At 41.3% G+C, this 25844-nt stretch overlaps 2 protein-coding genes across 5 annotated transcripts; both read left to right on the forward strand.

Moving 5' to 3' along the window:
* Nucleotides 1-298: 298 nt before the first annotated feature.
* LOC311127881 (dynein axonemal assembly factor 4-like) lies at nucleotides 299-6225 on the forward strand (the record flags this gene model as incomplete). The annotated part of the gene is made up of 9 exons (XM_084159779.1): nucleotides 299-421; nucleotides 556-703; nucleotides 1392-1525; nucleotides 1606-1822; nucleotides 1924-2069; nucleotides 4337-4446; nucleotides 4533-4686; nucleotides 4806-4911; nucleotides 5395-6225. The coding sequence occupies 9 exons, from the start codon at nucleotides 299-301 to the stop codon at nucleotides 5517-5519; spliced, it is 1263 nt and encodes a 420-aa protein (XP_084015905.1). The 3' UTR covers nucleotides 5520-6225.
* Nucleotides 6226-10592: 4367 nt separating this feature from the next.
* Nucleotides 10593-25841, forward strand: LOC311128679 (cell cycle progression protein 1-like). 4 transcript variants are annotated; one of them, XM_084160881.1, is made up of 10 exons: nucleotides 10595-10699; nucleotides 12753-12845; nucleotides 13221-13335; nucleotides 13601-13686; nucleotides 13789-13996; nucleotides 16454-16780; nucleotides 19657-19775; nucleotides 22296-22421; nucleotides 23209-24578; nucleotides 24690-25841. In XM_084160881.1, the coding sequence occupies exons 2-10, from the start codon at nucleotides 12786-12788 to the stop codon at nucleotides 24877-24879; spliced, it is 2601 nt and encodes an 866-aa protein (XP_084017007.1). In that variant the 5' UTR covers nucleotides 10595-10699; nucleotides 12753-12785; the 3' UTR covers nucleotides 24880-25841. The 4 variants fall into 4 exon arrangements, with proteins under 4 accessions (XP_084017010.1, XP_084017007.1, XP_084017009.1 ...); XM_084160882.1 differs by having other exon boundaries at nucleotides 10604-10699; nucleotides 12775-12845; XM_084160884.1 differs by lacking the exon at nucleotides 22296-22421 and having other exon boundaries at nucleotides 10593-10699; nucleotides 12775-12845.
* Nucleotides 25842-25844: the final 3 nt, after the last annotated feature.

Consider the following 25844-nt stretch of genomic DNA (forward strand, 5'->3'; position numbering starts at 1 on the left):
TTTGAAATCGTGTCATCGCTTTTATGTGTGAAAATGTTGGGCTATCAGATTTACACCTTCAAAAATAGCCCCTTAGATATTCTTTGCTTCAACCCTTCAAGTCCAGCTGGGCTCTAGGATCTGAATGTAGGCTGGCCTGGCAGTGGCCCTTTAACTAGCGCCAAACTTTGAGACAGGAAGTACATCAATCGTTCGCTGTAACAACTTTACTTTTTCCTTGGCAACCGCCAATGTTGTAGCTACCACCACACACTCGCAGAAATTTAGCAACCGAAAGTTAACTATAAATTGGTTTGAAATGCCTTTGATTGTCAAAGATTACACATGGACACAGACAGAATCGATTGTTTACATAAATGTACCATTAAAAGGAGTAAAGGTTGGGAAAGTAGACATCTTTTCCACAGACGAATATCTGAAGGTAAACGTTTTTTTGGAAACACCCTAAAGCTAGCTAGCTAACGTTAGCTAGCTACCTATCTAAATGTTGTCAACAGTAGTAAATGGGCAATTGCTTTGGTAATCAGTTTGCTTTGGCTTGCCTCCTTCATTTAGGTACATTTCCCCCCATTTTTATTTGAAGCCTTCCTGTCTGAGCCAATAGATGATGACAAAAGCACAGCAAAAATTGGAAATGGAGTTGCAGTTTTCACATTGCAGAAAAAGAAGGAGAGACTGTGGGAGCACCTTGTGATTAATAACAGTAAGTCATTAGCTAACATCAATATAGATATTAGTCTAGTTAGCTAAGTAAGGGATAATCAACGAGGGTCTTTGCATTGGAAAATAATGAATGACATTGAAGATGCGCTGGCAGAGTGGAACAAACCTTCCATGGAGTTGCATTATTTTCCAGAGAACGCATAGAGCCCCGAGTTGATTATAACCCTTACATACCATGGCTATAATTTAACACATTTGCTGCTGGAAATGTGTTCAACATCCACTGACGTAGCTAGCAAGTTTACTAGATAGGCTAGCTACAGTAGTTGCCTTGGTAACCAAACAAACAGACTTGCTAGTTTAGCTAACCAAACCATCAGTCCTAGCTTGCTATTATTGAAATCGAATTCAGCAATGCCAATAATGTTTTCAATTCGACTTTTGCTTTCAAAAGCAGCTCAAACATAGAACATGTAAGAATGAACTAAAGCCATTGAATTCTACCCTGCTGATAGACCGTGCCTTATAGGTAATTAATGCACGCTCTAGAATGCCCTTCAAGCCAATCAGAAACAAGTATTCAACAATGCCATGGTATAGCAGCTGCTATACATTATGCAAAGTAGTCACAGTGTTTTTACAACTTAATTATATGTATTACATTTGACCCTGATTGGTATTATTCCACAAAGAAGATATTATAATGATCTTGTGTGTATCTGTTTTAGATGACAAAGACAAATTGAGAGAGATCAGGGAAAGAGAACTCCTGAAAGCCCAGGAAAAGCTTGCTGCTGAGTCGAAAGCCAAAGCTACAAAGACACAAGAAGAAAGGAAATATGCACTTGAGACCATGATGAAGGTGAGATACACTTGTAAAATATATTCTGTGTAATTTGTGTTAAGAATACATCTTCATTTTCAGTTATTTGATATTTTCAGCTTGAAGAAGAAGAGAGAGCCAGGATCCAGAAAATGAAGGATGATGAACGTGAGAAAGCAACAGCAGAGTTGGAGGCATGGAAACTGAAGCAGAGGCAAATAGCAGAGGAGGAGGCCCAACTAAAGCTACAAAGTCAGAGAATCAAGGTTGACAAACAAAGCAGATCGGAAAAGATACATGTACCCAGAACATCAGACAGATGCAAGGTCAAGCATGGTAAATAAAACTCTGGTACAATCGAATTGTACATTCTGCAATCATATGTTTGATTGGTTGAGTATTCCGTAATGAATATCATCTGCTTGTTTCTTACATAGATCAGAAAACCAGTGTTCAATCAATCAGCAAGAAAAAACAGGTGGATTTGCCAGCTCCAAGATCCACAGGCAACATTCAAATCAAGTTCACACCGCGAGTGTTTCCCACGGCCCTACGAGAATCAAGAGTACCAGAGGAGGAAGAGGTGTAAACTCATCCTTTACCTTTCCACTTTCAAGTATTAACCAGGTTTTTTCATCAGTGAATCTTTGGTTTATTAAAGGGCAATTCCGCCACTTTTCAACCTCATATTCATTATCTGCAGCACCATACCAGTGTCTACATACTGTATGTGAAAACGGCACGTTTCTATGATCCGTGGTTAAAAAGATAAGAACAGTCCTAAAAAATGATTCTCTGTGACATCACAGGGTAGGATTAAAAGTCAGAAAAACTGTGATTTTCAAAACCTGCAACGAGTTTCTTGCCAGAGGGAAGGTATATTCTTGCTCCCCACGTCACTGTGAATCTCAGTGTTTGAAAATCACAGTTTTTAAAATGTTTTAACTTTTGATTATGTCATCGGGTAGAACATTTTAACTTAGAAACGTAGAAATGCGCCGTTTTCACATACAGTGGGGAGAGCAAGTATTTGATACACTGCCAATTTTGCAGGTTTTCCTACTTACAAAGCATGTAGAGGTCTGTAATTTGTATCATAGGTACACTTCAACTGTGAGAGACGGAATCTAAAACAAAAATCCAGAAAATCACATTGTATGATTTTTAAGTAATTAATTTGCATTTTATTGCATGACATACGTATTTGATCACCTACCAACCAGTAAGAATTCCGTCTCTCACAGACCTGTTAGTTTTTCTTTAAGAAGCCCTCCTGTTCTCCACTCATTACCTGTATTAACTGCACCTGTTTGAACTTGTTACCTGTATAAAATACACCTGTCCACACACTCAATCAAACAGACTCCAACCTCTCCACAATGGCCAAGACCAGAGAGCTGTGTAAGGACATCAGGGATAAAATTGTAGACCTGCACAAGGCTGGGATGGGCTACAGGACAATAGGCAAGCAGCTTGGTGAGAAGGCAACAACTGTTGGCGCAATTATTCGAAAATGGAAGAAGTTCAAGATGACGGTCAATCACCCTCGGTCTGGGGCTCCAAGCAAGATCTCACCTCATGGGGCATCAATGATCATGAGGAAGGTGAGGGATCAGCCCAGAACTACACGGCAGGACCTGGTCAATGACCTGAAGAGAGCTGGGACCACAGTCTCAAAGAAAACCATTAGTAACACACTACTAAAATCCTGAAATCCTGCAGCGCACGCAAGGTCCCTCTGCTCAAGCCAGCGCATGTCCAGGCCCGTCTGAAGTTTGCCAATGACCATCTGGATGATCCAGAGGAGGAATGGGAGAAGGTCATGTGGTTTGATGAGACAAAAATAGAGCTTTTTGGTCTAAACTCCACTCGCCGTGTTTGGAGGAAGAAGGATGAGTACAACCCCAAGAACACCATCCCAACCGTGAAGCAAGGAGGTGGAAACATCATTCTTTGGGGATGCTTTTCTGCAAAGGGGACAGGACGACTGCACCGTATTGAGGGGAGGATGGATGGGGCATTGTATCGCGAGATCTTGGCCAACAACCTCCTTCCCTCAGTAAGAGCATTGAAGATGGGTCGTGGCTGGGTCTTCCAGCATGACAACGACCCGAAACACACAGCCAGGGCAACTAAGGAGTGGCTCCGTAAGAAGCATCTCAAGGTCCTGGAGTGGCCTAGCCAGTCTCCAGACCTGAACCCAATAGAACATCTTTGGAGGGAGCTGAAAGTCCGTATTGCCCAGCGACAACCCCGAAACCTGAAGGATCTGGAGAAGGTCTCTATGGAGGAGTGGGCCAAAATCCCTGCTGCAGTGTGTGCAAACCTGTTCAAGACCTAGAGGAAACATATGATGTCTGTAATTGCAAACAAAGGTTTCTGTACCAAATATTAAGTTCTGCTTTTCTGATGTATCAAATACTTATGTCATGCAATAAAATGCAAATTAATTACTTAAAAATCATACAATGTGATTTTCTGGATTTTTGTTTTAGATTCCGTCTCTCACAGTTGAAGTGTACCTATGATAAAAATTACAGACCTCTACATGCTTTGTAAGTAGGAAAACCTTCAAAATCTGCAGTGTATCAAATACTTGTTCTCCCCACTGTATGTAGACACTGGTATTATGCTGAAGATAAGGAAAAGGAAGTTGAAAAGTGGTGGAATTGCCCTTAAATATGGGTATTGACTGCTTTGTCTTTACTTTAAGCTATGGACACGGGATATGTAAGAGTTGCGTTTGTCCATTCTCGGTTCCCTATTGGGAGGTAGCGTCATGTTGTTGTGTTTTATTTTTTACATTTTATCAAGCCAACCCAATCATATGAATGTGTTCTGTTGGAACAGTGGCTTCAGAAGCAGGCCGAGGCCAGAAGGGCAATAAATGCAGACCTGGCAGAGCTGAAGGACCTGACAGAAGAAGAGAGGAACCCTGACTGGTTAAAGGAGAAAGGCGAGTAAGTAGGCTAATATTGTCAAAATCAGTGATCATCAAACAATGAAGCAGTTTTAATATTAAATGTCTTCCCTCCATGTTTTTCAGCAAATTGTTTGCAACTGGTAACTACTTGGCTGCAATCAATGCTTACAGCCTTGGCATAAAGCTTAACAGAGCGATTCCTGCCATATATTCAAACCGTGCTGCTTGTCACTTGAAACTAAGGAATCTTCATAAAGCCATTGAGGATTCCTCTTGGGTCAGTATTCATCTTCCTTGTGTAAATGTTTCCTTTTACTCAACAGCGTTGGTAAAAGAGCTGGTTGTATAGAATATGACATTACAATGTTTCCTCATACCCACAATCTTTCATTGCAGGCACTTGATCTGTTGACGCCACCCGTGGCTGGCAATGCAGGTGCCAGAACAAGAGCCCATGTAAGACGAGGCACAGCTTTTTGTGAACTGGAGCTCTATACTGAAGGTCTGTGCAACGTTTAACAAGGGCATTTCTCAAGCCTCAATGCTACATGGCTCCCCTTGGCACTTCTATTTTAGTTTTAGACCTCATTGTCATTCATACTTGGACAAGTGAAATGCAAAAAAGAGAAAAGACAACTGAATTTAACAAATTAGTATAGTTATAGCACCTTTGACTTTTTTCTACAGATTTAAACAAAAAGTTCCACGTGTAAAGAAAAGGAGCTAATGTATTTAAGTACTGTAGCCCCAGAGATGGGTGTTTTGTGCTTTACCCTGTGTAACACCGACCTCTGCTGGCTAAAAAGTAGATTATATTTTGTTTGTTCTGCCCAGAATGAAAAGCCTACTTTCGCCTTGTGACTGAAATAATGCTGCTGTGGATATCCTAGGCTAGGGAGTAGGGACAGCTGGTTTAGCAGACTATGCCTACCATGGCCTATGCAGTCAGTTAAACTTTTTTTCTCATTTGGAAATATTTTCATAGGTCTTCAAGATTACCAGGCTGCTTTGAAGATTGATCCTCAAAATGAAACTCTACAAGCCGACACACACAAAATCAGACAAATCCTCCAAGGGAGTGCACCCTGTCCTGAATTAATAAAACAATAATTTAAAAGACATTTGTATAAATTTTTGCAATGAGGAACACTTTACAATGAATGCTGATAGCCCACTTGTTCAATGTAGCCTAATGTGTTTATAGTGATACAATATTTTTTTTTCAAGACAAACATTGTAATTTGCTCCCGCTATTAGTGTGTTTCTGTATAATGTCACAAATAACATAAGTGCAAGTAAAAATATTATTTACTTTGTGTGTATGTAGAATGATACAACAAGTATATTGTAGAACTTAAATGTACAGCTTTTATGCGTTTTCGGGACACCAATCATTGTCCATGGAGTGAAGGTCCAACAGGTAGTTTAATCAACACCAAGACAATGTTATACCATGTCAATCAAATCAGATAGTGTTTTGCAAGTTAGGGCAGTCATATACCCTGCTTCGATCAAGACTTGTATTGAAGGAGTTGTCACGGAACATCCCACAGTTCCCAAGGTCTTCTGTGAATCTTTGTGAAAGTGGGTGGTAGGTACAGGGTGATGATTCAAATGTTGGAGGACTAACACCATAGTCACTTGAGGTGGTCTTGTAGAAGGGGCTTTGAGGCTTCGCCCATGGCACAGAAGAAGTGTCTTTAACAACTGGGGTCATCATACATGAGAAAACAGGATTCCCAGGGTTTGCACACAGGGCTCTGCTTTGTTCCTGCTGTTGAGGAGCCGACATTGGTAGGCCTACGCAACAGTCTACCTAGAAGGTCAGGTGATGACAAATAAAACATAAATATCAAATAGTCCAGGGTTTCCCAAAATATAACAAAGATTATGGATACTGACAAGCTACTGGTCTCTCTGCCCTAACAATGGGAGTCGTTGTCCAAAAAGCAGCACGCCTATCCTTTCTTTGGATTGGTGGATACATCTCATAATTGTAATACTTTTTAAAATAGTCGATGAGGGTTGTTGATGTCAACCGCCTGTATTTAATGGAGAGATGCTATGCTACTAGCCTCATACCATGAATATGCATAGCCATCTCGAGACAACTCCGATATAAAGTGTTTTTTGTCAAAGTTGCGGGGATGTCACGTGTCCTACTTCTATCAGTACACTGTAACAACCTAAGCATTACGAAACGTCTATTCAATCAAATAAACATAGCAAATAAGCCATTCATTTTTTGTTGACCAAATTCGAGTTTGGGCCTTTCTTTACCTCTTGCCTCTCTGAATATCAGCATACGTTATGGCTGGGTTTCCTAAACTCGATCCTGGGCCCTCCCCCCTGGTGCACGTTTTGGTTATTGCCCTAACACACACGCCCTAACACACAGCTGATTCAAATAATCAATGCTTGATGATGAGTTGGTTATTTTAATCAGCTGTGTAGCGCTAGGGCAAAACCCAAAACACCCAGTGGGGCCCCAGGACCGAGTTTGGGAAACCCTGCTTTATGAAACAATACAAGGTTCAGACAAACTTTGTAAACTCCTAAAGTAAGACTTACCTTGATAATTGGTTGGGGAGGACAGACCATAGATTGTGTATAAAGGGACAGACCTCCGTCATGGATTCAGGATTTTGGTTACCCTAGCTACCCTCCTTAGCAACGGTTTTGACTCGACAGTTTACATAGATGTAGATGTACTAGACCGGAAGGATCATCCTCCTTCCTTCATAGCTCTTCATTCTAAGCCTTGTGTGTATTTTTATAAAAACCTTACATAAAAAGTTAGGCGTATTGAATAAAGCCAACCCACTGACATATTCATTGCAGTAGACTAAAATCACGAGTTTAGTATTTTGTTTACATCTACACATGTATTTCTCAGCTGATCAATCACGTGATCCAGAGACCATAGTATACTGGGAGCAGTAGTTTCCAACTTTGGCAAACGATATGTGCTCAATTCATGCAAACTCAAACTTAAAACTACACTTCTCTCTCATCACGTGTGACCACGCTGTTCAGCTTCGCAAAAGCTCTGTGTTGTTATTAGCGTCATGGCAGCAACATTCGCGACCCAGTGGCAACATTAAGACTTCCGGATTTCCGATTTTTCCTTCAAAACAAAAGTCTGCGGTGAAGCGCTATCTGAATGAGTCATCGTGCATAATGTTACAATTGTTATAAAATTGTAACTACATCAGGGAAAATCTAAACTAAAGAGAATTACTACTCTATATATTTTTTTTATGTCATTGTATATTATGTATATGACTGGTGCTATGCTTAAACGTTTTTCTTGGTTCTTACAGATCCTGTCACGGTTTTAATTTATTTCCAGTTTGCTTGAGCTGTATTCCTGGATGATTATATAGCCTAGTCTAGTGGCTTAAAGCCTCGTGTCTTATCCTAGTTCGGTGGAACCATAATGATATGTGCTGTGCCCAGCAGTTGTCTTATTATCTTTTGCTAATAAATACGAATTATTTGGTAATTCAGAGTTTGTAGCTCAGTTGGTAGAGCATGGCGCGTGCAACGCCAGGGTTGTGGGTTCGTTTCCCACGGGGGCACTCACTAACTGTAAGTCGCTCTGGATAAGAGCGTCTGCTAAATGGCTCAAATGTAAATGTGACTATTTACCCATGCAACAGAACATAGCCAGCAATGCAGTTCACTGTATATGGAATACATTTTGGATTGTATCACTGTAGAGGAAAAAGTTTACTGTCTCAGCTAAAATGAGGTGCAAAAGACTGTAGGTTCTCTACTAACAAAATACTGTACCTACCACTTCTCTCCAAATGGACCCTCTCCCATTCATTCCGAGTCAATGTAAACATACCATTATTTGGAGTGGTATGCCTGAACCATCCAAAATTAGCCTCATCTGACAAAACACATTTCAGTTTATCTTCGCTTATTTAGACATCAACCTCTCCAGTAACATGCTGTACATCTGAGTCAGTTGTCATAGAGCTTATGATTTCCTCATCTGATAAACCTGTATGACAACTTGTACCACAACTTTCTGTCTTTAAGTGGTAGTATTAATTCCCAATATCTTGGGTGTCTGAGATTTGATTTGAGCTGCACCACTGACACTTCGTTATACGAATTATTGGCTACATAAGGATGTAAATCAGAAGCAGGTTCTTTATCCTCAAAAGTGTGTACATTTTGCTTATTAAGTTGGCAGTCTGAGGGTCTTCTCTGAGCAGTTGACATTCCCTCATTTAAACTCTCCACAGGACAATAGGTTTTGAACCTGAGCCTCATTTACATTCTCTGTTTGTACCATTTTGTTTAATTTCACCTTGTTGTCACTAGCAATAGAATGTATAAAAGTGTCACAGTCCGCTTTAAGACTAAATCCATTTTGCAATGGCTGTACATGAACTCGACATGATTCTGAGTTGCATAGAAAAGTAACAAATTCTACATCCTTTTGACTATCTGGAGATAGGCCAGTGCAATCAAATTGATACCAATTTGCACATGCTAGCATTGCTCATTTACTGTTATTTGGTAATTTTCAGAAACAAAATAGTGTTTTGGGTTTCTTTTGCTGTGTGACCCATTCCTCACCATATTTACATTTCACTGCATTTCTCCTTCCCACTCTTGTGTTTGATTGGTGTTTTTGTATCAATTAGTGTAATGTCTTTGACTGTGTTGCACTGATTTAAGTTTGTGCTGTTGCACTGATTTAAGTTTGTGCTGTCACCCTTATCTCCTATGTCATTACATATGGGTGACAGGCTCAAAGGGTTGGTCAACTCAACCTGTTCCTCAATCTGATTAACAAGACTTTGAACTTTACTTCTATTCTTGTTCCACATATTCCTAAAAATGTTGATACTACGATTAGTGACAATGGTTGTTCCAGTTGGCCATTGCAAAGTTTTGACGACTTCCTCCCAAAATTGGAAATCAAATGTGTCATTATGCTGCATGATGGCATGTACTGCCATTGAAATAGCATGATCATCTTAACTTTGTTTTTCTTTCTTTTTTTGGCAAGTCTTAACTTTCTGGTGCTCCCCAACATCATGACCACCCCATACAATTTCTGTGTCAAATTTGGGGGTTATAATCTGTTGTGTCAAATTATTCTGATTCACATTTACATTTTAGTCATTTATCCAGAGCGACTTACAGTTAGTGAGAGCATACATTTTTATTTTTATTTTTTCATACTGATCTATGCCTTTATCAGTACGGTCAACTCCGCAGTTAACTTTATCACAACAGAGTCACTATCAGTACAGTCAACTCCTACTATAGCACTAGGTCCACCCTTTACTACTCCTTCCTGTGATTCAATTAATTCAAGCACCTGATTAACACGTAGCTCAATTGGTAGAGCATGGCGCTTGTAACGCCAGGGTAGTGGGTTCGATCCCCGGGACCACCCATACGTAAAAATTTATGCACACATAACTTTAAGTCGCTTTGGATAAAAGCGTCTGCTAAATGGCATATTATTATTATTATAACACCAGTGTCCGGCACAGACTCCACCACTTTACTATCCCTGCCTACTCCTTCCTTTAGCTGCATAACACAAGCACATAGGTCTATATCAACATTCTCATCTTTCCACTTAAGCCACCCGACATGAATCCTTTCTGTGTTTTTTGTAGCAGTTGACCATTGCAGAATTTGGGCAACTTCCTTCCAAAATGCATTATCAATCTCTTCATTGTGCTGCATAACAGAATTAATTGCAATTAAAATAGCAGAATAATCCAGAGGTCTTTGTGTCCTCTCTTTCAGTGTCTGAGCAAGCCCTGAATTTACCCTGCTGCCTGTCCCCTTCTCCCCCTGACCTTACCCTGCTGCCCCCTTCTCCCCCCCTGACCTTACCCAGCTGCCTGCCCCCTTCTCCCCCTGACCTTACCCTGCTGCCCCCTTCTCCCCCCTGACCTTACCCAGCTGCCTGCCCCCTTCTCCCCCTGACCTTACCTTGCTGCCTGCCCCCTTCTCCCCCTGACCTTACCCTGCTGCCTGCCCCCTTCATTGTTCATGTTTAAAGTTACTTTTCATATATCATGAATAAATACAAGTTATTGACACTTTTCTACAATTACGTGGGAGACTTTTATTTAGAACGTTTTCGAAATTCCTAGATCCGGAAGTACTCTTTTTAGTGCTGCCGACGAGACGCTGATTGTGTTGTTGTTGAATTGAAATTGATGAAGCAATGAGTGCGCAATTGTGACTGCAATATCGAGAATCGTTTGCAGAAATTCATACTTTCTACGTTGGAAACTTACTGGGTAATGATATTACTGTCTGATGTTTTGTCAGGTTAGAGTGGTTTGTAAGTCATACTTCTTGTTTCTTGACGTTACAGAGTAGGATAACTTAGCTACTAGGACGTGTTAGCTAGCTAGTTTATCTAACTGTGCTAGCGGCTAGCTATTACTGGTAGGTAGCTAGCAAGAAGCTGTTTAAATGTCAGTCTATCCAGCAGCTGTTTGCAGAAAACACCCTTCCGTTCGCATTTTCACCTGATTGTCATTTCTTATCATGATAATTGTTAGTTATGTGCATATAATAACGTTACATAGCTACATATGTAGCTAGCTATATATTCAGGCATCCATTTGTTGAATAATCGATTGCGGATTGGACTCCTCATTTGCCAACTAGCTGGCGGCATCGCAGGGGCCGACAGCAGCTTTGCAATCCTGCACAGTGTAGCTACGCAGGCCCCCATGTATTGAACCATGCACACCAAACTGGGTTTGTAGAGAAATAATATCAACAATACTCACTATGCTTCGTTTTCGTTCACCAGTAAACTAGTTATGTGGTAAAGTAACAGTATACTAAAATGTTGTTGTTGTGGTGGGATTGACATTTGCCACCTACAACCCACGTTCTACACAACCACTACTGGGTACTCTGAAAGCTATATCAACTCTTTATCATGTTCTGCTGCTGAAAGATTAGGCCTATACAGAGAAACATACAAGTAGTTTTCGATCTCCCCAAAAAATGGGGCATGGGTGCAATCGTTCACCAGCAAAGGGGGTCAGCATGACATTCCCTACCCCATTCATAGACGCAAACTACTTTAGCACCTATTGACGATAGTATCTTCTGACGGGGGGTTGTGTTAAGTGCCCCGACGCTTGCTCTAAACATTAACACGCATCGCTTGCGGTACTGTTTTGGAAACATAAGTAATGTATCTTTCATATCAGTAAAACATATTTGTCAAAAAACAAAAGGTTATTACTACACACCTTTTATAGGGTTAGTGTTCCCACACGGCCACATTACAGCGCTTGTTTATGGAAGACATAGTTCGCCACCTGTGCTAATGAGGTATCTAGTGTGTTCAGAACACCTGTGTGTAAGCAGAGAGGAAGATCGAGGCCCAACTCGGCAGAAAATCTGTCTCCCTCCTTTAGGTGGCGTTTTTTCGCCTACTGAGCAAGGAGTTTTTGTATGGAGGTCAATGAGAGTGTTGAATTTGGTCAACAAAAAAATGAATGGCTTATTTGCTCGAATATAAGTTTTGTGATGCATAAGTTGTTACAAGTGTACTGATATAAGTAGGACACGTGATATCCCGGCAACTTTGAGAAAAAACACTTTATATCAGAGTTGTCTCGAGATGGCTATGCATATTCATGGCATGAGGCTAGTAGCATAGCATCTCTCTCCATTGAATACAGGTGGTTGACGTCAACAACCCTCATCGAATATTGAAAAAAGGATTACAATAATGAGATGTATCCACCAACCCAAAGAATGGATAGACAGGAGCTAGACAGCCCGCCATGCCGCTTTGTGGACAACGACTCCCATTGTTAGGGAGACACGTATCTTGTCAGTATATCCATAATCTTTGGTGTAAGCTAACTGGGGAGGAAGTGTAGTTCGTCAACTGGAGGCACACACAGTGTATGAATCTGTGCAAAACTGCTACAGTAAGTGTCTCTTTTTTATTTGAAGAGTATTTCTTGCTGACATGGCATATCAGCATATGTTTCGAAAACCGTTTTGAAAGCGATGATTGACTTTTCTAAATGTTAAAACACAATGTCGGAATTGTAGTTTACATGGAGCCAAATGTAGTCGAATGTAATGGCTGAAAACCCTACATATGGAGAAGAAGGGTTTTCGAGAGCTAGACATTCCCCTGTCAGCAAGGCATGCATTATGCTGCAATGTCTGTGTACTGTTGTTGTGAACTCTCTTATCTCAATGTCATATCAGTGAACCGTGGTTTTATGCAGAATGATACATTTTGCATTTGAGTATTCAAATGTTCCTCTTGTGCAAAAAAAAAAAAATCCCCATGCGTTTTTTTTACAGTGTGCTCCATTGTTTTTACCAGCTGGTGGAGCCATGTCAGAGAGCTCAAGTGACACAGAGTCCTCCTGTGGGTGGACTATCATTAGTAATGAGGTAAGTCAAGTCTTCCTGACCCTACCTGGGTCCTTATTTGATTCCCCATCAGCCTGAGCACCTGAGTCCCTCTCAGGTAACCCTTGTAGGACCAATAGTCCAGTACTAGGAACCAGAGCCCTTGAAATTCCTCAGTGCACTCTAATGGGACTGGCCTATGGATATTACTGTTACAGTGACTTACTCTTTCAAAGTTTCATGTCATCTTAGTTACTTCTTGAGTGCCTTTTTGCCAGTCATTGCCATTATGCCGACTGTCTAGATTAATTTGAAAGTCTGATGGTTAATGCAGTGAACTGGAGACCATAGTACGGTATATCTTCATGTAGGGTTGTCTAAAATGTGGTAGGCTAATATGGTAGGCTTGTTTCTAAGGGTTCAGATATTGAGGCCCTGGGGCCAGAGAACGGCCTGGAATGTGGGCCTGATCTTCCAGAGAGTGCAGTGCTGGAGCCAGAGCTGCTGCAGAACCAACCCGCCTCTCTCTCTGGTAGGAGGAGTTACCATATGCCCTGTTGTGACAAATTAAGCCACTTTGAAAAATCTAGGCATATTACAAAAAAAATCTCTTGACAACTGGGTTAAAACTGTTACAACATTGTAATATACATTTATCAGAAAAACACTACATAATTAGGTTTAACCATCTGTAATGAAACACATTTTATAGCGGTATTGAGATGTTATATGCTCACAGTAGATGGTGTGTATTCAACTTGTCTTCAAATTTTAAATGTCCTCTAAATATGTTTCAGCTGAGTGCACTGAGGAGAGGGGTGAGTCATCTCTTGATGCCACTCTAAAAGAAGAAACCTTAGACGAGACATTGTCTGCTTCTGAGGTGAGGGATAAAAACAAAACATTCTTCAGCTGTATATTTGTATGATTCCGATGTCGCTATGTTTCCAGTCCCTATGCCAACCATGTGGAATATCCTCTGCAGGCTGGAGGTGAGGTGGCAGGGGACGAGCATGTGACTCTGTGCTCCTCCAGCGACCACTCTGACATTGTGACTCTGGGGGACACGAGGGAGTCTGAGCTCGGGCCATGGGATGAGCAGACAGTGGAGGAGGAAGAGGGAGCAGCCAGTGAGGAGCTCTACCTGGGCACCTCCTCCAGCAGCCAATACACCTTCAGTGCTGCAGAGACTGGTAGGGCAACCCAACACACCCTTTAGGGGATGTTTAAATGAATTCCAGTATGAGGTAAATTGGAGAATTGAGATACATTTGTATCTATCTTCACAGTTCAAAGTTAGAGATGTTTCCATGCAAGGTTTGATGGTCTGGTGATGATCAAGCAGCGTAAGTGGATTAGAGAACAGATAGGGCATGACGACAAACAGAAGAAACCAACAAAGCACTCCTTCCTATCCCTTTCCCTTCCCCTTGTCCTAAAGCCAGGCTGATGATGGGCCACTGGAAGCTTCCACAAAGTCTGTGGGACTTGGGCTGTCATCTGAAAGGGCAGATATCTGGCAGCTGTTCTCTCTCAGGTGGTATAAACTGGACTGGTGTGAATATGATAGTGTGCTGCTTGTCTTGCTCAACACAATGTAGCAGGCCTACCCTGGTAAGCTGTTGTCAGTGCAAATGCTGTCCGACGATGTAAACAAGTTCTGCTTCTTTTGAAGGGTGTTGCAACCGCCACTAAATGTGTGAAACAAAACACTTGCGTGGTATTTCAGCATGGTGTGTGTTTTTTTCGGCTTAACAACTGGAAGTTGTCCCAGTGATGATTTGGCAGAATGTCATTGGTTTGACTGATATACCTGATGTATAATTAGCCTAGCCTATATACAAACATTCTCAAATATAATCATCAGAATATTTGATTAGTTGTTAGTCTGTGTCTCCTGTATTTCTCTTTTAATTTTAGGCTAGGGGTCACCTCTGTGATCATGTAACCTAGATGAAACTTGATACTGAGGCATGTTGTTTACATGTTGCTCCCATTACCAGAGGGATGTCTTAATCAGATTTTGCAATCAATGGTTATTGGTTGTTAAGCAAAACATAAGCACAATAATTTTCACAGCAATGTGGGCCAGTTCTTCAGGTTTGGCATTTCCTCTGGAAGACTAAAGCATTATTTTTGTTTCCCCAGTTTAATGTGCACCAATGTCACGAAGCCTAGCTTTACAACAGGGGTCTCCAACCCTGTTCCTGGAGAGCTACCGTCCTGTAGGTTTTTGCGCCAACCTCCGTTGTAACTCACATGGGTCCCCTGTAGCTGAGTTGGTAGAGCATGGCGCTTGCAACGCCAGGGTTGTGGGTTCGTTTCACACGGGGGGCAGTATGAAAATGTATGCACTCACTAACTATAAGTCGCTCTGGATAAGAGCGTCTGCTAAATGACTAAAATGTAAATGTTCGGCTTTTCAACCAGCTAATTATTAGAATCAGGTGTGCTAAACTAGGGTTGGAGTGAACCTACAGGACGGTAGCTCTCCAGGAACAGGGTTGGAGAGCCCTGCTTTACAAACAACAATGTATAGGCTTTAAAGGGGGCTGAACTTCCTGTTTTGGCCTAGGTTTTGAGCGTGTCGTTGAGAAATGCAGCAGCCATGACCGAAGCCAAATAAGAGTTGTCTTGGGGGGGTGTGGTTTAATGTGGATGTCTCTTGTGTGTGTTTGCACATGGCAAGTGTTTGTACAATCACTCTGCCAACACAGTACACAAGCACTCACCCTTCTAGATAACTTGAAAGGCTAGCCAGGTCTTGTCTTGATGTCGCCTAGGCTAGTTTGTGCTAGCCAACTTATTTAGCCAATTAGCTTCAGCCGCTGGTGTGCCCTGGTGTGCCGCTGTGGCAAAGTTGGTTTGACATTGGATAACCTATAGCTAGGGCTAGTTAGGGACCGTCAATAAATTACACAATGTAAATGGGACAATATTTTCATGTTGCACATCTTTTAGTTGTCTCATTCAATTCTTTCAATATTTGAATTTCCACAATTTATAGCTGGTTTGAGGTTTTTAAGTTTAAGTAAATTTTGAGCTATTGACATTTTTAAAATATTGTCCCATGTACATTGTGTAATTTACTGAAGGTCACTAAATAGCCCCATAGGGAAATCGAATGTCATACCAAATTGACCATGGGCATTACGATCGGGGCGCCTGCAGCTGAGCGCTGAATTGATGATTACTTGGGTGCTGCCAGCTGTGGGCAGGATGGAATTAACCCAACCCAAGGAAAACTGTTACGGTACCCTTCATTCTGTGACATTCTATTTTTTCCTATCATCTCACAAATCTTTGTTGACCAAAATTATCCCATTTACACTTTGTAGTCAATTTTGACAGTAGAATAACTGTTTCTGACTCATATCGATGCCACATAGGCTGTTTTCAAAACGAGAAGTTGCTTTTTAGGGGCAGTTGCTCTTTAATTAGAATTGAATGGAGACTTGATATATTGCCATGGACCGCACTTTGCTACTAGATCAATGAGGGCAATTAAAACAATATTTCAAGCAGCAATGTGCTTAATGATTTTAGCAGCATACGCATGGTTTACAAGCATGTCAACCTACTACATATCTACCTTGTAATTATGGTTCAGTGCACTAATGATTGTTTGTGTGGGTGTGTGTATGTTGCAGTTTTCCCTGTGGAGCAGCCTGTGGTTGCAGACTCCAGCAGCAGTGAGGATGAGGGAGAACAGCAGGTCACCCCAGTAGTGCGGAGGCGCAGGGTGAGGAAGAGCACCACTAGCTCTGTGGCTGAGCCTGGAGAGGAGGTGCAGGAGTCTGACCACAGTGACCGAGAGGAGACTCTAGAGGAGGAGCAGAAGGAGGTACAGGAGGAGGAGGTGCAGCAAGAACCTCGCGTTGCTCCCCCACCTCAAGGCCATGTCAGCGGCACCCTCAACAAATGTATCCTAGTAGCCCTCCTCATTGCCATCAGCATGGGCTTTGGTCACTTCTATGGTAAGCATCATGGGAAAGTATTGGTACATACAGTACCAGTCAAAAGTTTGGACACACTTACTCATTCCAGGGTTTTTCTTTATTTTTATTATTTTCTACATTGTAGAATAATAGTGAAAACATCAAAACTATGAAATAACACATATGGAATCATGTAGTAACCAAAAAAAGTGTTAAACAAATCAAAATATATGTTATATTTGAGATTCTTCAAAGTAGCCACCCTTTGCCTTGATGACAGCTTTGCACACTCTTGGCATTCTCTCAACCAGCTTCATGAGGTAGTCACCTGGAATGCATTTCAATTAACAGGTGTGCCTTGTTAAAAGTTAATTTGTGGAATTTCTTTCCTTAATGCGTTTGAGCCAATCAGTTGTGTTGTGACAAGATAGAAGAAAAAAATAGGGTTGGTATACAGAAGATAGCCCTATTTGTTAAAAGACAAAGTCCATATTGTGGCAAGAACAGCTCAAATAAGCAAAGCGAAACGTCAATACGGAACATTTCAAGAACTTTGAAAGTTTCTTCAAGTGCAGTCGCAAAAACCATCAAGTGCTATGATGAAACTGGCTCTCATGAGGACCGCCACAGGAAAGGAAGACCCAGAGTTACCTCTGCTGCAGAGGATAAGTACATTAGAGTTACCATCCTCAGAAATTGCAGCCCAAATAAATGCTTCACTGAGTTCAAGTAACAGACACATCTCAACATCAACTGTTCAGAGGAGACTGCGTGAATCAGGCCTTCATGGTCGAATTGCTGCAAAGAAACCACTACTAAAGGACACCAATAAGAAGAAGAGACTTGCTTGGGCCAAGAAACACAAGCAATGGACATTAGACCGGTGGAAATCTGTCCTTTGGTCTGATGAGTCCAAATTTGAGATTTTTGGTTCCAACCGCCGTGTCTTTGTGAGACGCAGAGTAGGTGAACGGATGATCTCCACATGTCTGGTTCCCACCGTGTTAGCATGGAGGAGGAGGTGTGATGGTGTGGGGGTGCTTTGCTGGTGACTCTGTCAGTGATTTACTTAGAATTCAAGGCACACTTAACCAGCATGACTACCACAGCATTCTGCAGTGATACGCCATCCCATCTGGTTTGCACTTAGTGGGACTATCATTTGTTTTTCAACAGGACAATGACCCAACACACCTCCAGGCTGTGTAAGGGCTATTTGACCAAGAAGGAGAGTGATGGAGTGCTGCATCAGGTGACCTGGCCTCCAATCACCCGACTGCAACCCAATTGAGATGGTTTGGGATGAGTCGGACCGCAGAGTGAAGGAAAAGCAGCCAACAAGTGCTCAGTTTGTGGGAACTCCTTCAAGACTGTTGGAAAAGCATTCCAGGTGAAGCTGGTTGAGAGAATGCCAAGCTGTCAAAGGCAAAGGGTGGCTACTTTGATGAATCTAAAATGTAAAATATATTTTGATTTGTTGAAGACTTTTTTTGGTTACTACATGATTCTATATGTGTTATTTCATAGTTTTGATGTCTTCACTATTATTCTACAATGTAGAAAATAGTAAAAAAAAATTAAGGAAAAACCCTTGAATGAGTGAGTAGGTGTTTCCAAACTTTTGACTGGTACTGTATGTGATGAAGAATTTCAATGTTGCTCATTATGAGTATGGAATCATTGGTAAAAGGAATTCACAAGGAGGGCTGTTTTAGCTGTTTTAACTTGTGTTGGTTTTGTGTTCTAGGAACATTTGAAGGTACAGTATGGAGTGGATGGTTTGAGGGTAATTGTCTAACTCAACTTGCTTAGGTGCATAAGTCATGATAATGTCATGTGAATGTCATGTGTCATCACCGCATAGTAGTTTTGAATAGCACAAACTAAACCTATGTGTGTTTAGTGGGATTATGCAAAGCATGTCAAGTGCCTACATGTAGATAGATGTGATCATATTGAAAGGATACACATCCTATTAAGATAGTGAAAAGAGAATTACAGTGCTTCTGTTGACCTCTTGAATCCATCCTCATCAGAATGTTTGTTATGTGCAGAAACAAATCATTCAGTCATAGGGCGGCAGGTAGCCTAGTGGTTAAGAGGGTTGGGCCAGTAACCGAAAGGACGCTGATTCGTATCCCCGAGCCGACTAGGTCAAAAATCTGTCTGTGCCTTTGAGCAAGGCACTTAACCCTAATCGCTCCTGTAAGTCACTCTGGATGAGTGTCTGCTAAATGGCTAAAATGTAAACATGTAATACAGTATCTGGGTTGTAGTCAATAAGCAATCAGTTTTCCAATGTTATTGGCAGCTCAGAGCTGGCTGAAAGTTGAAATTCTGAATATGACTGATAAACTTAATCATAGAGGTGTGGCACATTTTGTGAGTTGACTACAAACCCGATACTCATGATGGGTCACTTGACAAATGTAAGTCAATTTATTTTCTGTTTTTGTGTGTGGTTGTATATTACTTTCTTGTGCCGTCTTTGGTAAGGTGAGGTAACAATGGGTTCCCATTTTCCCAAGTGTCAGGGAATTTCAGGGACTTCCAACACCTGCATCCCACACATGGAAAGTCTGGGGTTTTCTAATTTGCCAGCGAGTGTGGTCATAAAAAGTCAATAACAATACACACAATAACAAATTGCTGTTATTGTGTACATTTTGCCACTGCTGATCAATGTCACCAAATAGTTTTGAATCTAGGAAATTCGAATTGGTCTGCATGGAAAAGTCTTGAAATGTTTGTTTGTCCAAGAATGGGAACACTTTTTATTGCACCTAACATGTGGACATTTCCCACAACTTTTTCTGCTTCTGCGTTACTATTCTTGAATGTGTGTTATCATCTGGTGAATCATGCCTATGCTTATGGAAAATGAAGGGAGTGTCTAATATTTCATTCTAACACAGGCACAGTACAGTTTCAGGAGAGGCAGAAGATTGTGGAGAAGATCTGTGGAGTGAACGAGCTTGGTGATTCGAGAGATCTGCAGCATCAGTGTCATAAAGGACCAAATGTCATCAACAAGGTCTGCAAAGAGTTCTTGATACATACGGTTAGGTATCATAAGCCACCTCCCTCCTCATTATCCTTCACAAATAAATTAGCATAATTAAACAAAATACATGTTCTTTCCCTGTCTTAGAAACTGATTTCTTCCTAACTTTTCTGTTTCTTTTTGTGTTTTTTATATATCTTTGGTGAACTTTGTTTCAGCTATAGAATTCTCTCATTCTTTTTTGACTGAACACATTCTGATTTCAGCCATTAAAGTGCCAGTAGTCCTAGTCCTATCAGTATCGTATTTAAGGAAGTACTTTAAGCGTTTCAATTTTAGAAATATTAAATAGACGTATCCACAACTTTTACAGCAATGCTCAGTCAGTACACTCATTTCACTATTCTATCTCAAGAAAAGCGAACTTCTATGATAAGTATGCTTATGCCTCAACTAAAGCACACTATTGCTCCTTCCAGTGAGCAAATTGCTCGCAAAATAATGTATCTTCTTCACCACCAACCACACAGAAGGATGTTATTTTAATTTTTTATTATGTCTCAAAGGAAGTGGTCAAACACTATCTAACGTGGTTACATTTTCCTCTGATCTCAAATAGTATGACACACAGTAGCAAAATGTTTCTTTAGGCAATGAGGTCATTGTATCGAAATACATTGCAGCCTATTCTTGTTTTTGTGAAACCTATTGTTATGCTTAGATATTTCTTTTCTTGACATGGTCAAATAACTTAAGCATTGATTGGTCACTTTTTTCCTAATTTGGCACACAGAAACTAGAGGTCATGAGTAACTTGGACAAAAATAATGGCACCGATTGGCCTAAAGGTGGCAGTGTTATAAGCAGTCTCACTTAAACCCTCATATCCGCCGCCCTGTTTGACCTAGAGACTTAACTTTGTATGTAGGTGTCTTTACTTATGCTGAACCAATTTGCCTCAAGGACCCATAAAGTCCATCAGGATAGATTTAGCTCCATCTTGAACATTTTGGAAAACTTTTAAACCAGAAGGGCCAACTTCGTTTGAGAAAAGCTAAGGGATTGGTTAAAAGATGGCTGAGTTATTAATAATCAGGAAATCAGATTTTATGTGTCCATTTTAAATCCTTTGTAAATCCACTTCACAATCGCCTATCAACTTTTTAGGGTCATCAAAGACATTACCATGATGAACCATGTTAAGTTTAGCATTGATATCTTTAAGAATAAGGAAACTTAACAATTTCACTTTTGACTAATGCTAATGCTTAAAATAATAATTAAAACATCTTCTCATGGATTAAAAGTCAGATTCACTCCAAATGTGGTCTTTGGACTCATCAAAATAGTCCCTAAAGAGTGAATAATGACTGTAAGTCGCTTTGGATAAAAGCGTCTGCTAAATGGCAAATTATTATTATTATTAATAACGTTGATGCATTCAAAGATGGCCACACTAGTAGATGCGTATACGCTAATATGCTAAAATATCTCAAAAACCAGGAAACTATTAACAACTCATTCTTTGCATATGTAATGCTAATGCTCAAAATCATCTGCAGTCATATTTTCCTCATGAACCATACATCAGATTCACTCCAGATGTTGTATTTAGACTCATTACATAAGGCTTTAATAGTTAACTTTTTTTTTGTTGCTGCATTCAAATATGTCCGCACTGTACCTATAGGTGCATGTTAGCACATATGCTAATGTTAAAAATACTTTCATAATCTTCTTCTCAATGCTTTCACTGATTGCACATAAAGGAAGATAGTGCTTCCTTTGTTATTCAACTGATATATATATATTTTTTAACCCGTTTTTCTCCCCAATTTCGTGGTATCCAATTGGTAGTTACAGTCTTGTCCCATCGCTGCAACTCCCGTACGGACACGAGAGAGGCGAAGGTCGAGAGCTGTGTGTCCTCCGAAACACAACCCAACCGAGCCGCACTGCTTCTTGACACAATGCATGCTTAACCCGGAAGCCAGCCGCACCAATGTGTCGGAGGAAATACTGTACACCTGGCGACTGTGTCAGCGTGCACTGCGCCCGGCCCGCCACAGGAGTCGCTAGTGCACGATGGGGCAATAACATCCCTGCCGGCCAAACCCTCCCCTAACCTGGACGACGCTGGGCCAATTGTGCGCCGCCCCATGGGTCTCCGGCTGCAACAGATTCTGGACTCGAACCAGGATCTCTAGTGGCACAGCTAGCACTGTGATGCAGTGCCTTAGACCACTGCGCCACTCTGGAGGCCCCTTCAACTGATATTTTGTCCTTTCATCCTGTGAACCCCGTTCATTGCTGCTCGCAGCTATATTTTTGTGATCTCGCATTTAAACTCTCCATGTTACGTGACTATTCATCTTCAATAAATATTTTTATATGCAAGGATTCTCTACGATTTTGTTTTTGATGGCTTCTTGCCCCCTTTAACCATTTTTGCCACTCCACTTAACTGTAGAGTGAGATTAGGTTTAAGAGGGTTCTCATTTTATAGCAATGCTTTTGCTCACTTTGGTGATGCTGTTTCCACACGTTTAGGACGTGGTTAAGAGTCTGAGAGAAGACCTAAAGGACAAGAGTGACATGGTGCTGTCTCTCACAGGGATTATGGACAAGCTTACTAAAGAGAACCAGGATCTCAGATCCAAACAGGCCCAGCTACAGGTAACATGCAAGTACAAGTTACGGTTCAAATGTAACACTAGTGGTGGATCTTTCAATATAAATTGAATGTGGACTAATTTCTAAAGATTAAAATACTGCAACAAAATTCACCATTAATTGATTTGTCGTTTATTTGTCTGAATGTGAAGAAATTTAATTTTGTTTCACTTTTAACCATCTTCATTATTAATTTAAGCCTTACGGTTCCCCTTGTTGTTCATACACTACCGTTCAAAAGTTTGGGGTCACTTAGAAATGTCCTTGTTTTCGAAATAAATATATTTTTTTGTCCATTAAAATAACGTCAAATTATTCAGAAATGCAGTGTAGACATTGTTAATGTAAATGGCTATTGTAGCTGGAAACGGCAGATTTTTTATGGAATATCTACATAGGCGTACAGAGGCCCATTATCAGCAACCATCAGTCCTGTGTTCCAATGGCACGTTATGTTTGCTAATCCAAATTTATCATTTTAAAAGGCTAATTGATCATTAGAAAGCCCTTTTGCAATTATGTTATCACAGCTGAAAATTGTTGTGCTGATTGATTAAAGAAGCAATAAAACTGGGCTTCTTGAGACAAAAAAAAAAGAAGTAAAATGTAGTTGAGTATCTGGAGCATCAGCAATTGTGGGTTCAATTACAGGCTCAAAATGGCCAGAAACAAATAACTTTCTTCTGAAACTCGTCACCCCAAACTTTTGAACGGTAGTGTATGTTAAGCGTTTTGCTAATACTCCTTTTGTAGGTACATAACAAATTATGTATTTTTGTTTTGAAACAAGGCCCAGAAAGAAGACTTGGTCGTGAAACTGAAGCAGACTGGCGAGGAGAGGGTTAAGATTGAGTCTCAGCAGAATCACCTGATGGTGGAGAACCAGCTGCTGAAGAGCTCCCTGGAGCGTGAGGAGGAGTCCCTGTCCACCCTTCAGGAGGAGCTGAGGAACCTGCGCTCCCAGATCCGAGACCTGGAGGACACGGGGGCTGGGGCCGACTCCATACTGTCTGAGAACCAGAGGCTGAAGGACCACCTGGAGGAGGAGAAGCAGCGCCTCCGCAGCTTCCTGAGCCAGAGGGAGGCCCTGATGGCTGAGGCCCAGACGCTGAGGAGGGAGCTGGATAATGAGCGGAGGGTGACCAACCAGCTGAGGGAGCAGCTGAGCAGCCGCAACACCAGGGTCGGAGGAGAGGCCGACCCGGAGACAGAGGAGCTGCAGTCACGGCTCATGGAGTTGGAGAAGAAGCTGAGCTTTGAGCAGCAGCGCTCCGACCTTTGGGAGAGGCTCTATGTGGAAACCAAAGAGGAGAGGGCCAAGGGAGACAAGCAGGCCAAAGTCAAGAAGCCCAAGGACAGCGTGATAGGGAAGGTGAAAGACACTTTTGATGCAGTGAAGAACTCCACCAAGGAGTTTGTGCACCATCACAAAGAGCAGATAACGAAAGCCAAAGAGGCTGTGAAGGAGAATCTGAGGAAGTTCTCTGATTCTGTGAAATCCACCTTCCGCAACTTCAAGGACTCTGCTTCACGTATGATGGACAAGACTTACCGGCCTCACGATCGGAGGTTTCACGAGAGGAAGGATGCCAAGACTGAGCACCGTGAGCAGCAGGAGCATCATAGAGACCATGGAAACAAGCACTCAGACGAGGAACCATGGCAGCCCAGAACCCACAAGCCCCTGCATCGTCACCCTCGTAAATCCACTGACGACTCTTTCCAGGCACACCGTAACACCCGTAAGTCAGGGGGTAAAGTTGAGGAGGACCCAGACGCTGAGAACCAACAAAGAGGAGTGCCCAAAGGTTGCTCTGGGGTTTTCGACTGTGCCTACCAAGAATCCATGAGCCTCTTCAACAAAGCCATGGACCCCATAAGAGCAGATGAGTTCAACCAGCTGCTTCACAGCTACCTCCAGCAGGAGGTTGACCACTTCCACCACTGGACTGAGCTGGAGAGCTTTACTAACAATTTCTTTCACAACGGCATCTTCATCCACGATCAGATGCTGTTCACAGACTTTGTCAGTGGTGTGGAAGACTACCTGGAGGACATGGATGAATACCATGGCCACAACGATGACGTCTTTGAAGATCTTGACGAGTATGTCTACAGGCACTTCTTTGGAGATACCTACTCAAAACGTTATGGGTCAAGGTAAGTTTATAGTTTTCATAACTGTTTTTTCAAAAGGAAGTTGTGTTAACATATCATTTTGAGGGGGTAAAACTTTAACATATTCTGACATTTCTGTTTGTCAACTCACAGTAGACCCTTTGAGGGGCCAGATACGGATACTAAAGAGAGACTGGCCAAGCAGCAGCAGCGCAATCAACAGAGGGCCCGGCCCCGGCCACAAAGAGAGAGGAAGTGGAGCAGAGCAGGGCGGAACACAGACAGACACATGGCTGATGTAAAAATAGAGTTGGGTCCTATGCCCTTTGATCCCAAATATTGAGAATATTCTTACCTAATGAATCCGTTTTTATAATGGCTGATATTGTAGTTGCAAAGTCTATTTAGGATGTGTTTGATGGAAAGCCTTTTACTTCTTATTCTTCTGTTTTTGTGATTTTGCACAATGTTCTTTTAATGCTGCCTGAATGTTCCCTTGCTTCCTGTGTTGTGTAAGCAATCCTTAGGTTAGTGGCAATGGTGGTGTATCTGAATGCATCTAATCTCATGCGCACAAAGAAAATTATTGCTACAATGATTTATCCATAAATTGTCTTTAAATATGACTAACTAGAGCAATTAAACATGGGAATACAGTAAGTAAATGTTACAGTAGCTAACTCTGTAGTACACATTCATTGTAATCAGGTCAGCTGTTACATGTTATTTTTAAGAGCCATCACTGACTATGTAATTTGCACAAAATGTCTTCTCTTTGGGCCTTGTTTTAAAAAAATCTGTTTACCATTTTAATTGTCTAAATGTAGGCCTATTGTGAATTAATAATGATTCATTGGATGGATCCAACAATGGAAATAAATAGTATTTTTGTCAGTGGCATTGAGAAGTTATGCACTGACAAATACACTTTAATTTCAGTTCCAAATTGTCAAAGGTGACAAGTTGATAATGGCAAAAACAATTGCTGACATTGATACTGTTGTGTGCAGTAAAACTTTAAAAGTAGCAAAATCACTGAGAAATACTTAATTTTTTCACATGGTGTTGAATAATGCAAGAAGCCGGTTCCACAGTCAATTTCTATAATTTGCAACTACGTTACATATGTTTAAAATGGTGAGATAAGGTGCAACTGTGTTGTAGTTTGCTTCCCAAGTGAAGTAGTTATTGTTCAGTAACATTCCAACTATGGCTTGTTTTACTAAGGCTGATTATTTCCTTTCATTTACAGATGTGCTGTTGAAAATGAATTGCAGCTTCCCAATAAAAAAAAGTGAATATTGACTG

This window comes from Coregonus lavaretus, assembly GCF_964263955.1.
Source record: "Coregonus lavaretus genome assembly, chromosome: 4".
Taxonomy (NCBI): Eukaryota; Metazoa; Chordata; class Actinopteri; order Salmoniformes; family Salmonidae; genus Coregonus; species Coregonus lavaretus.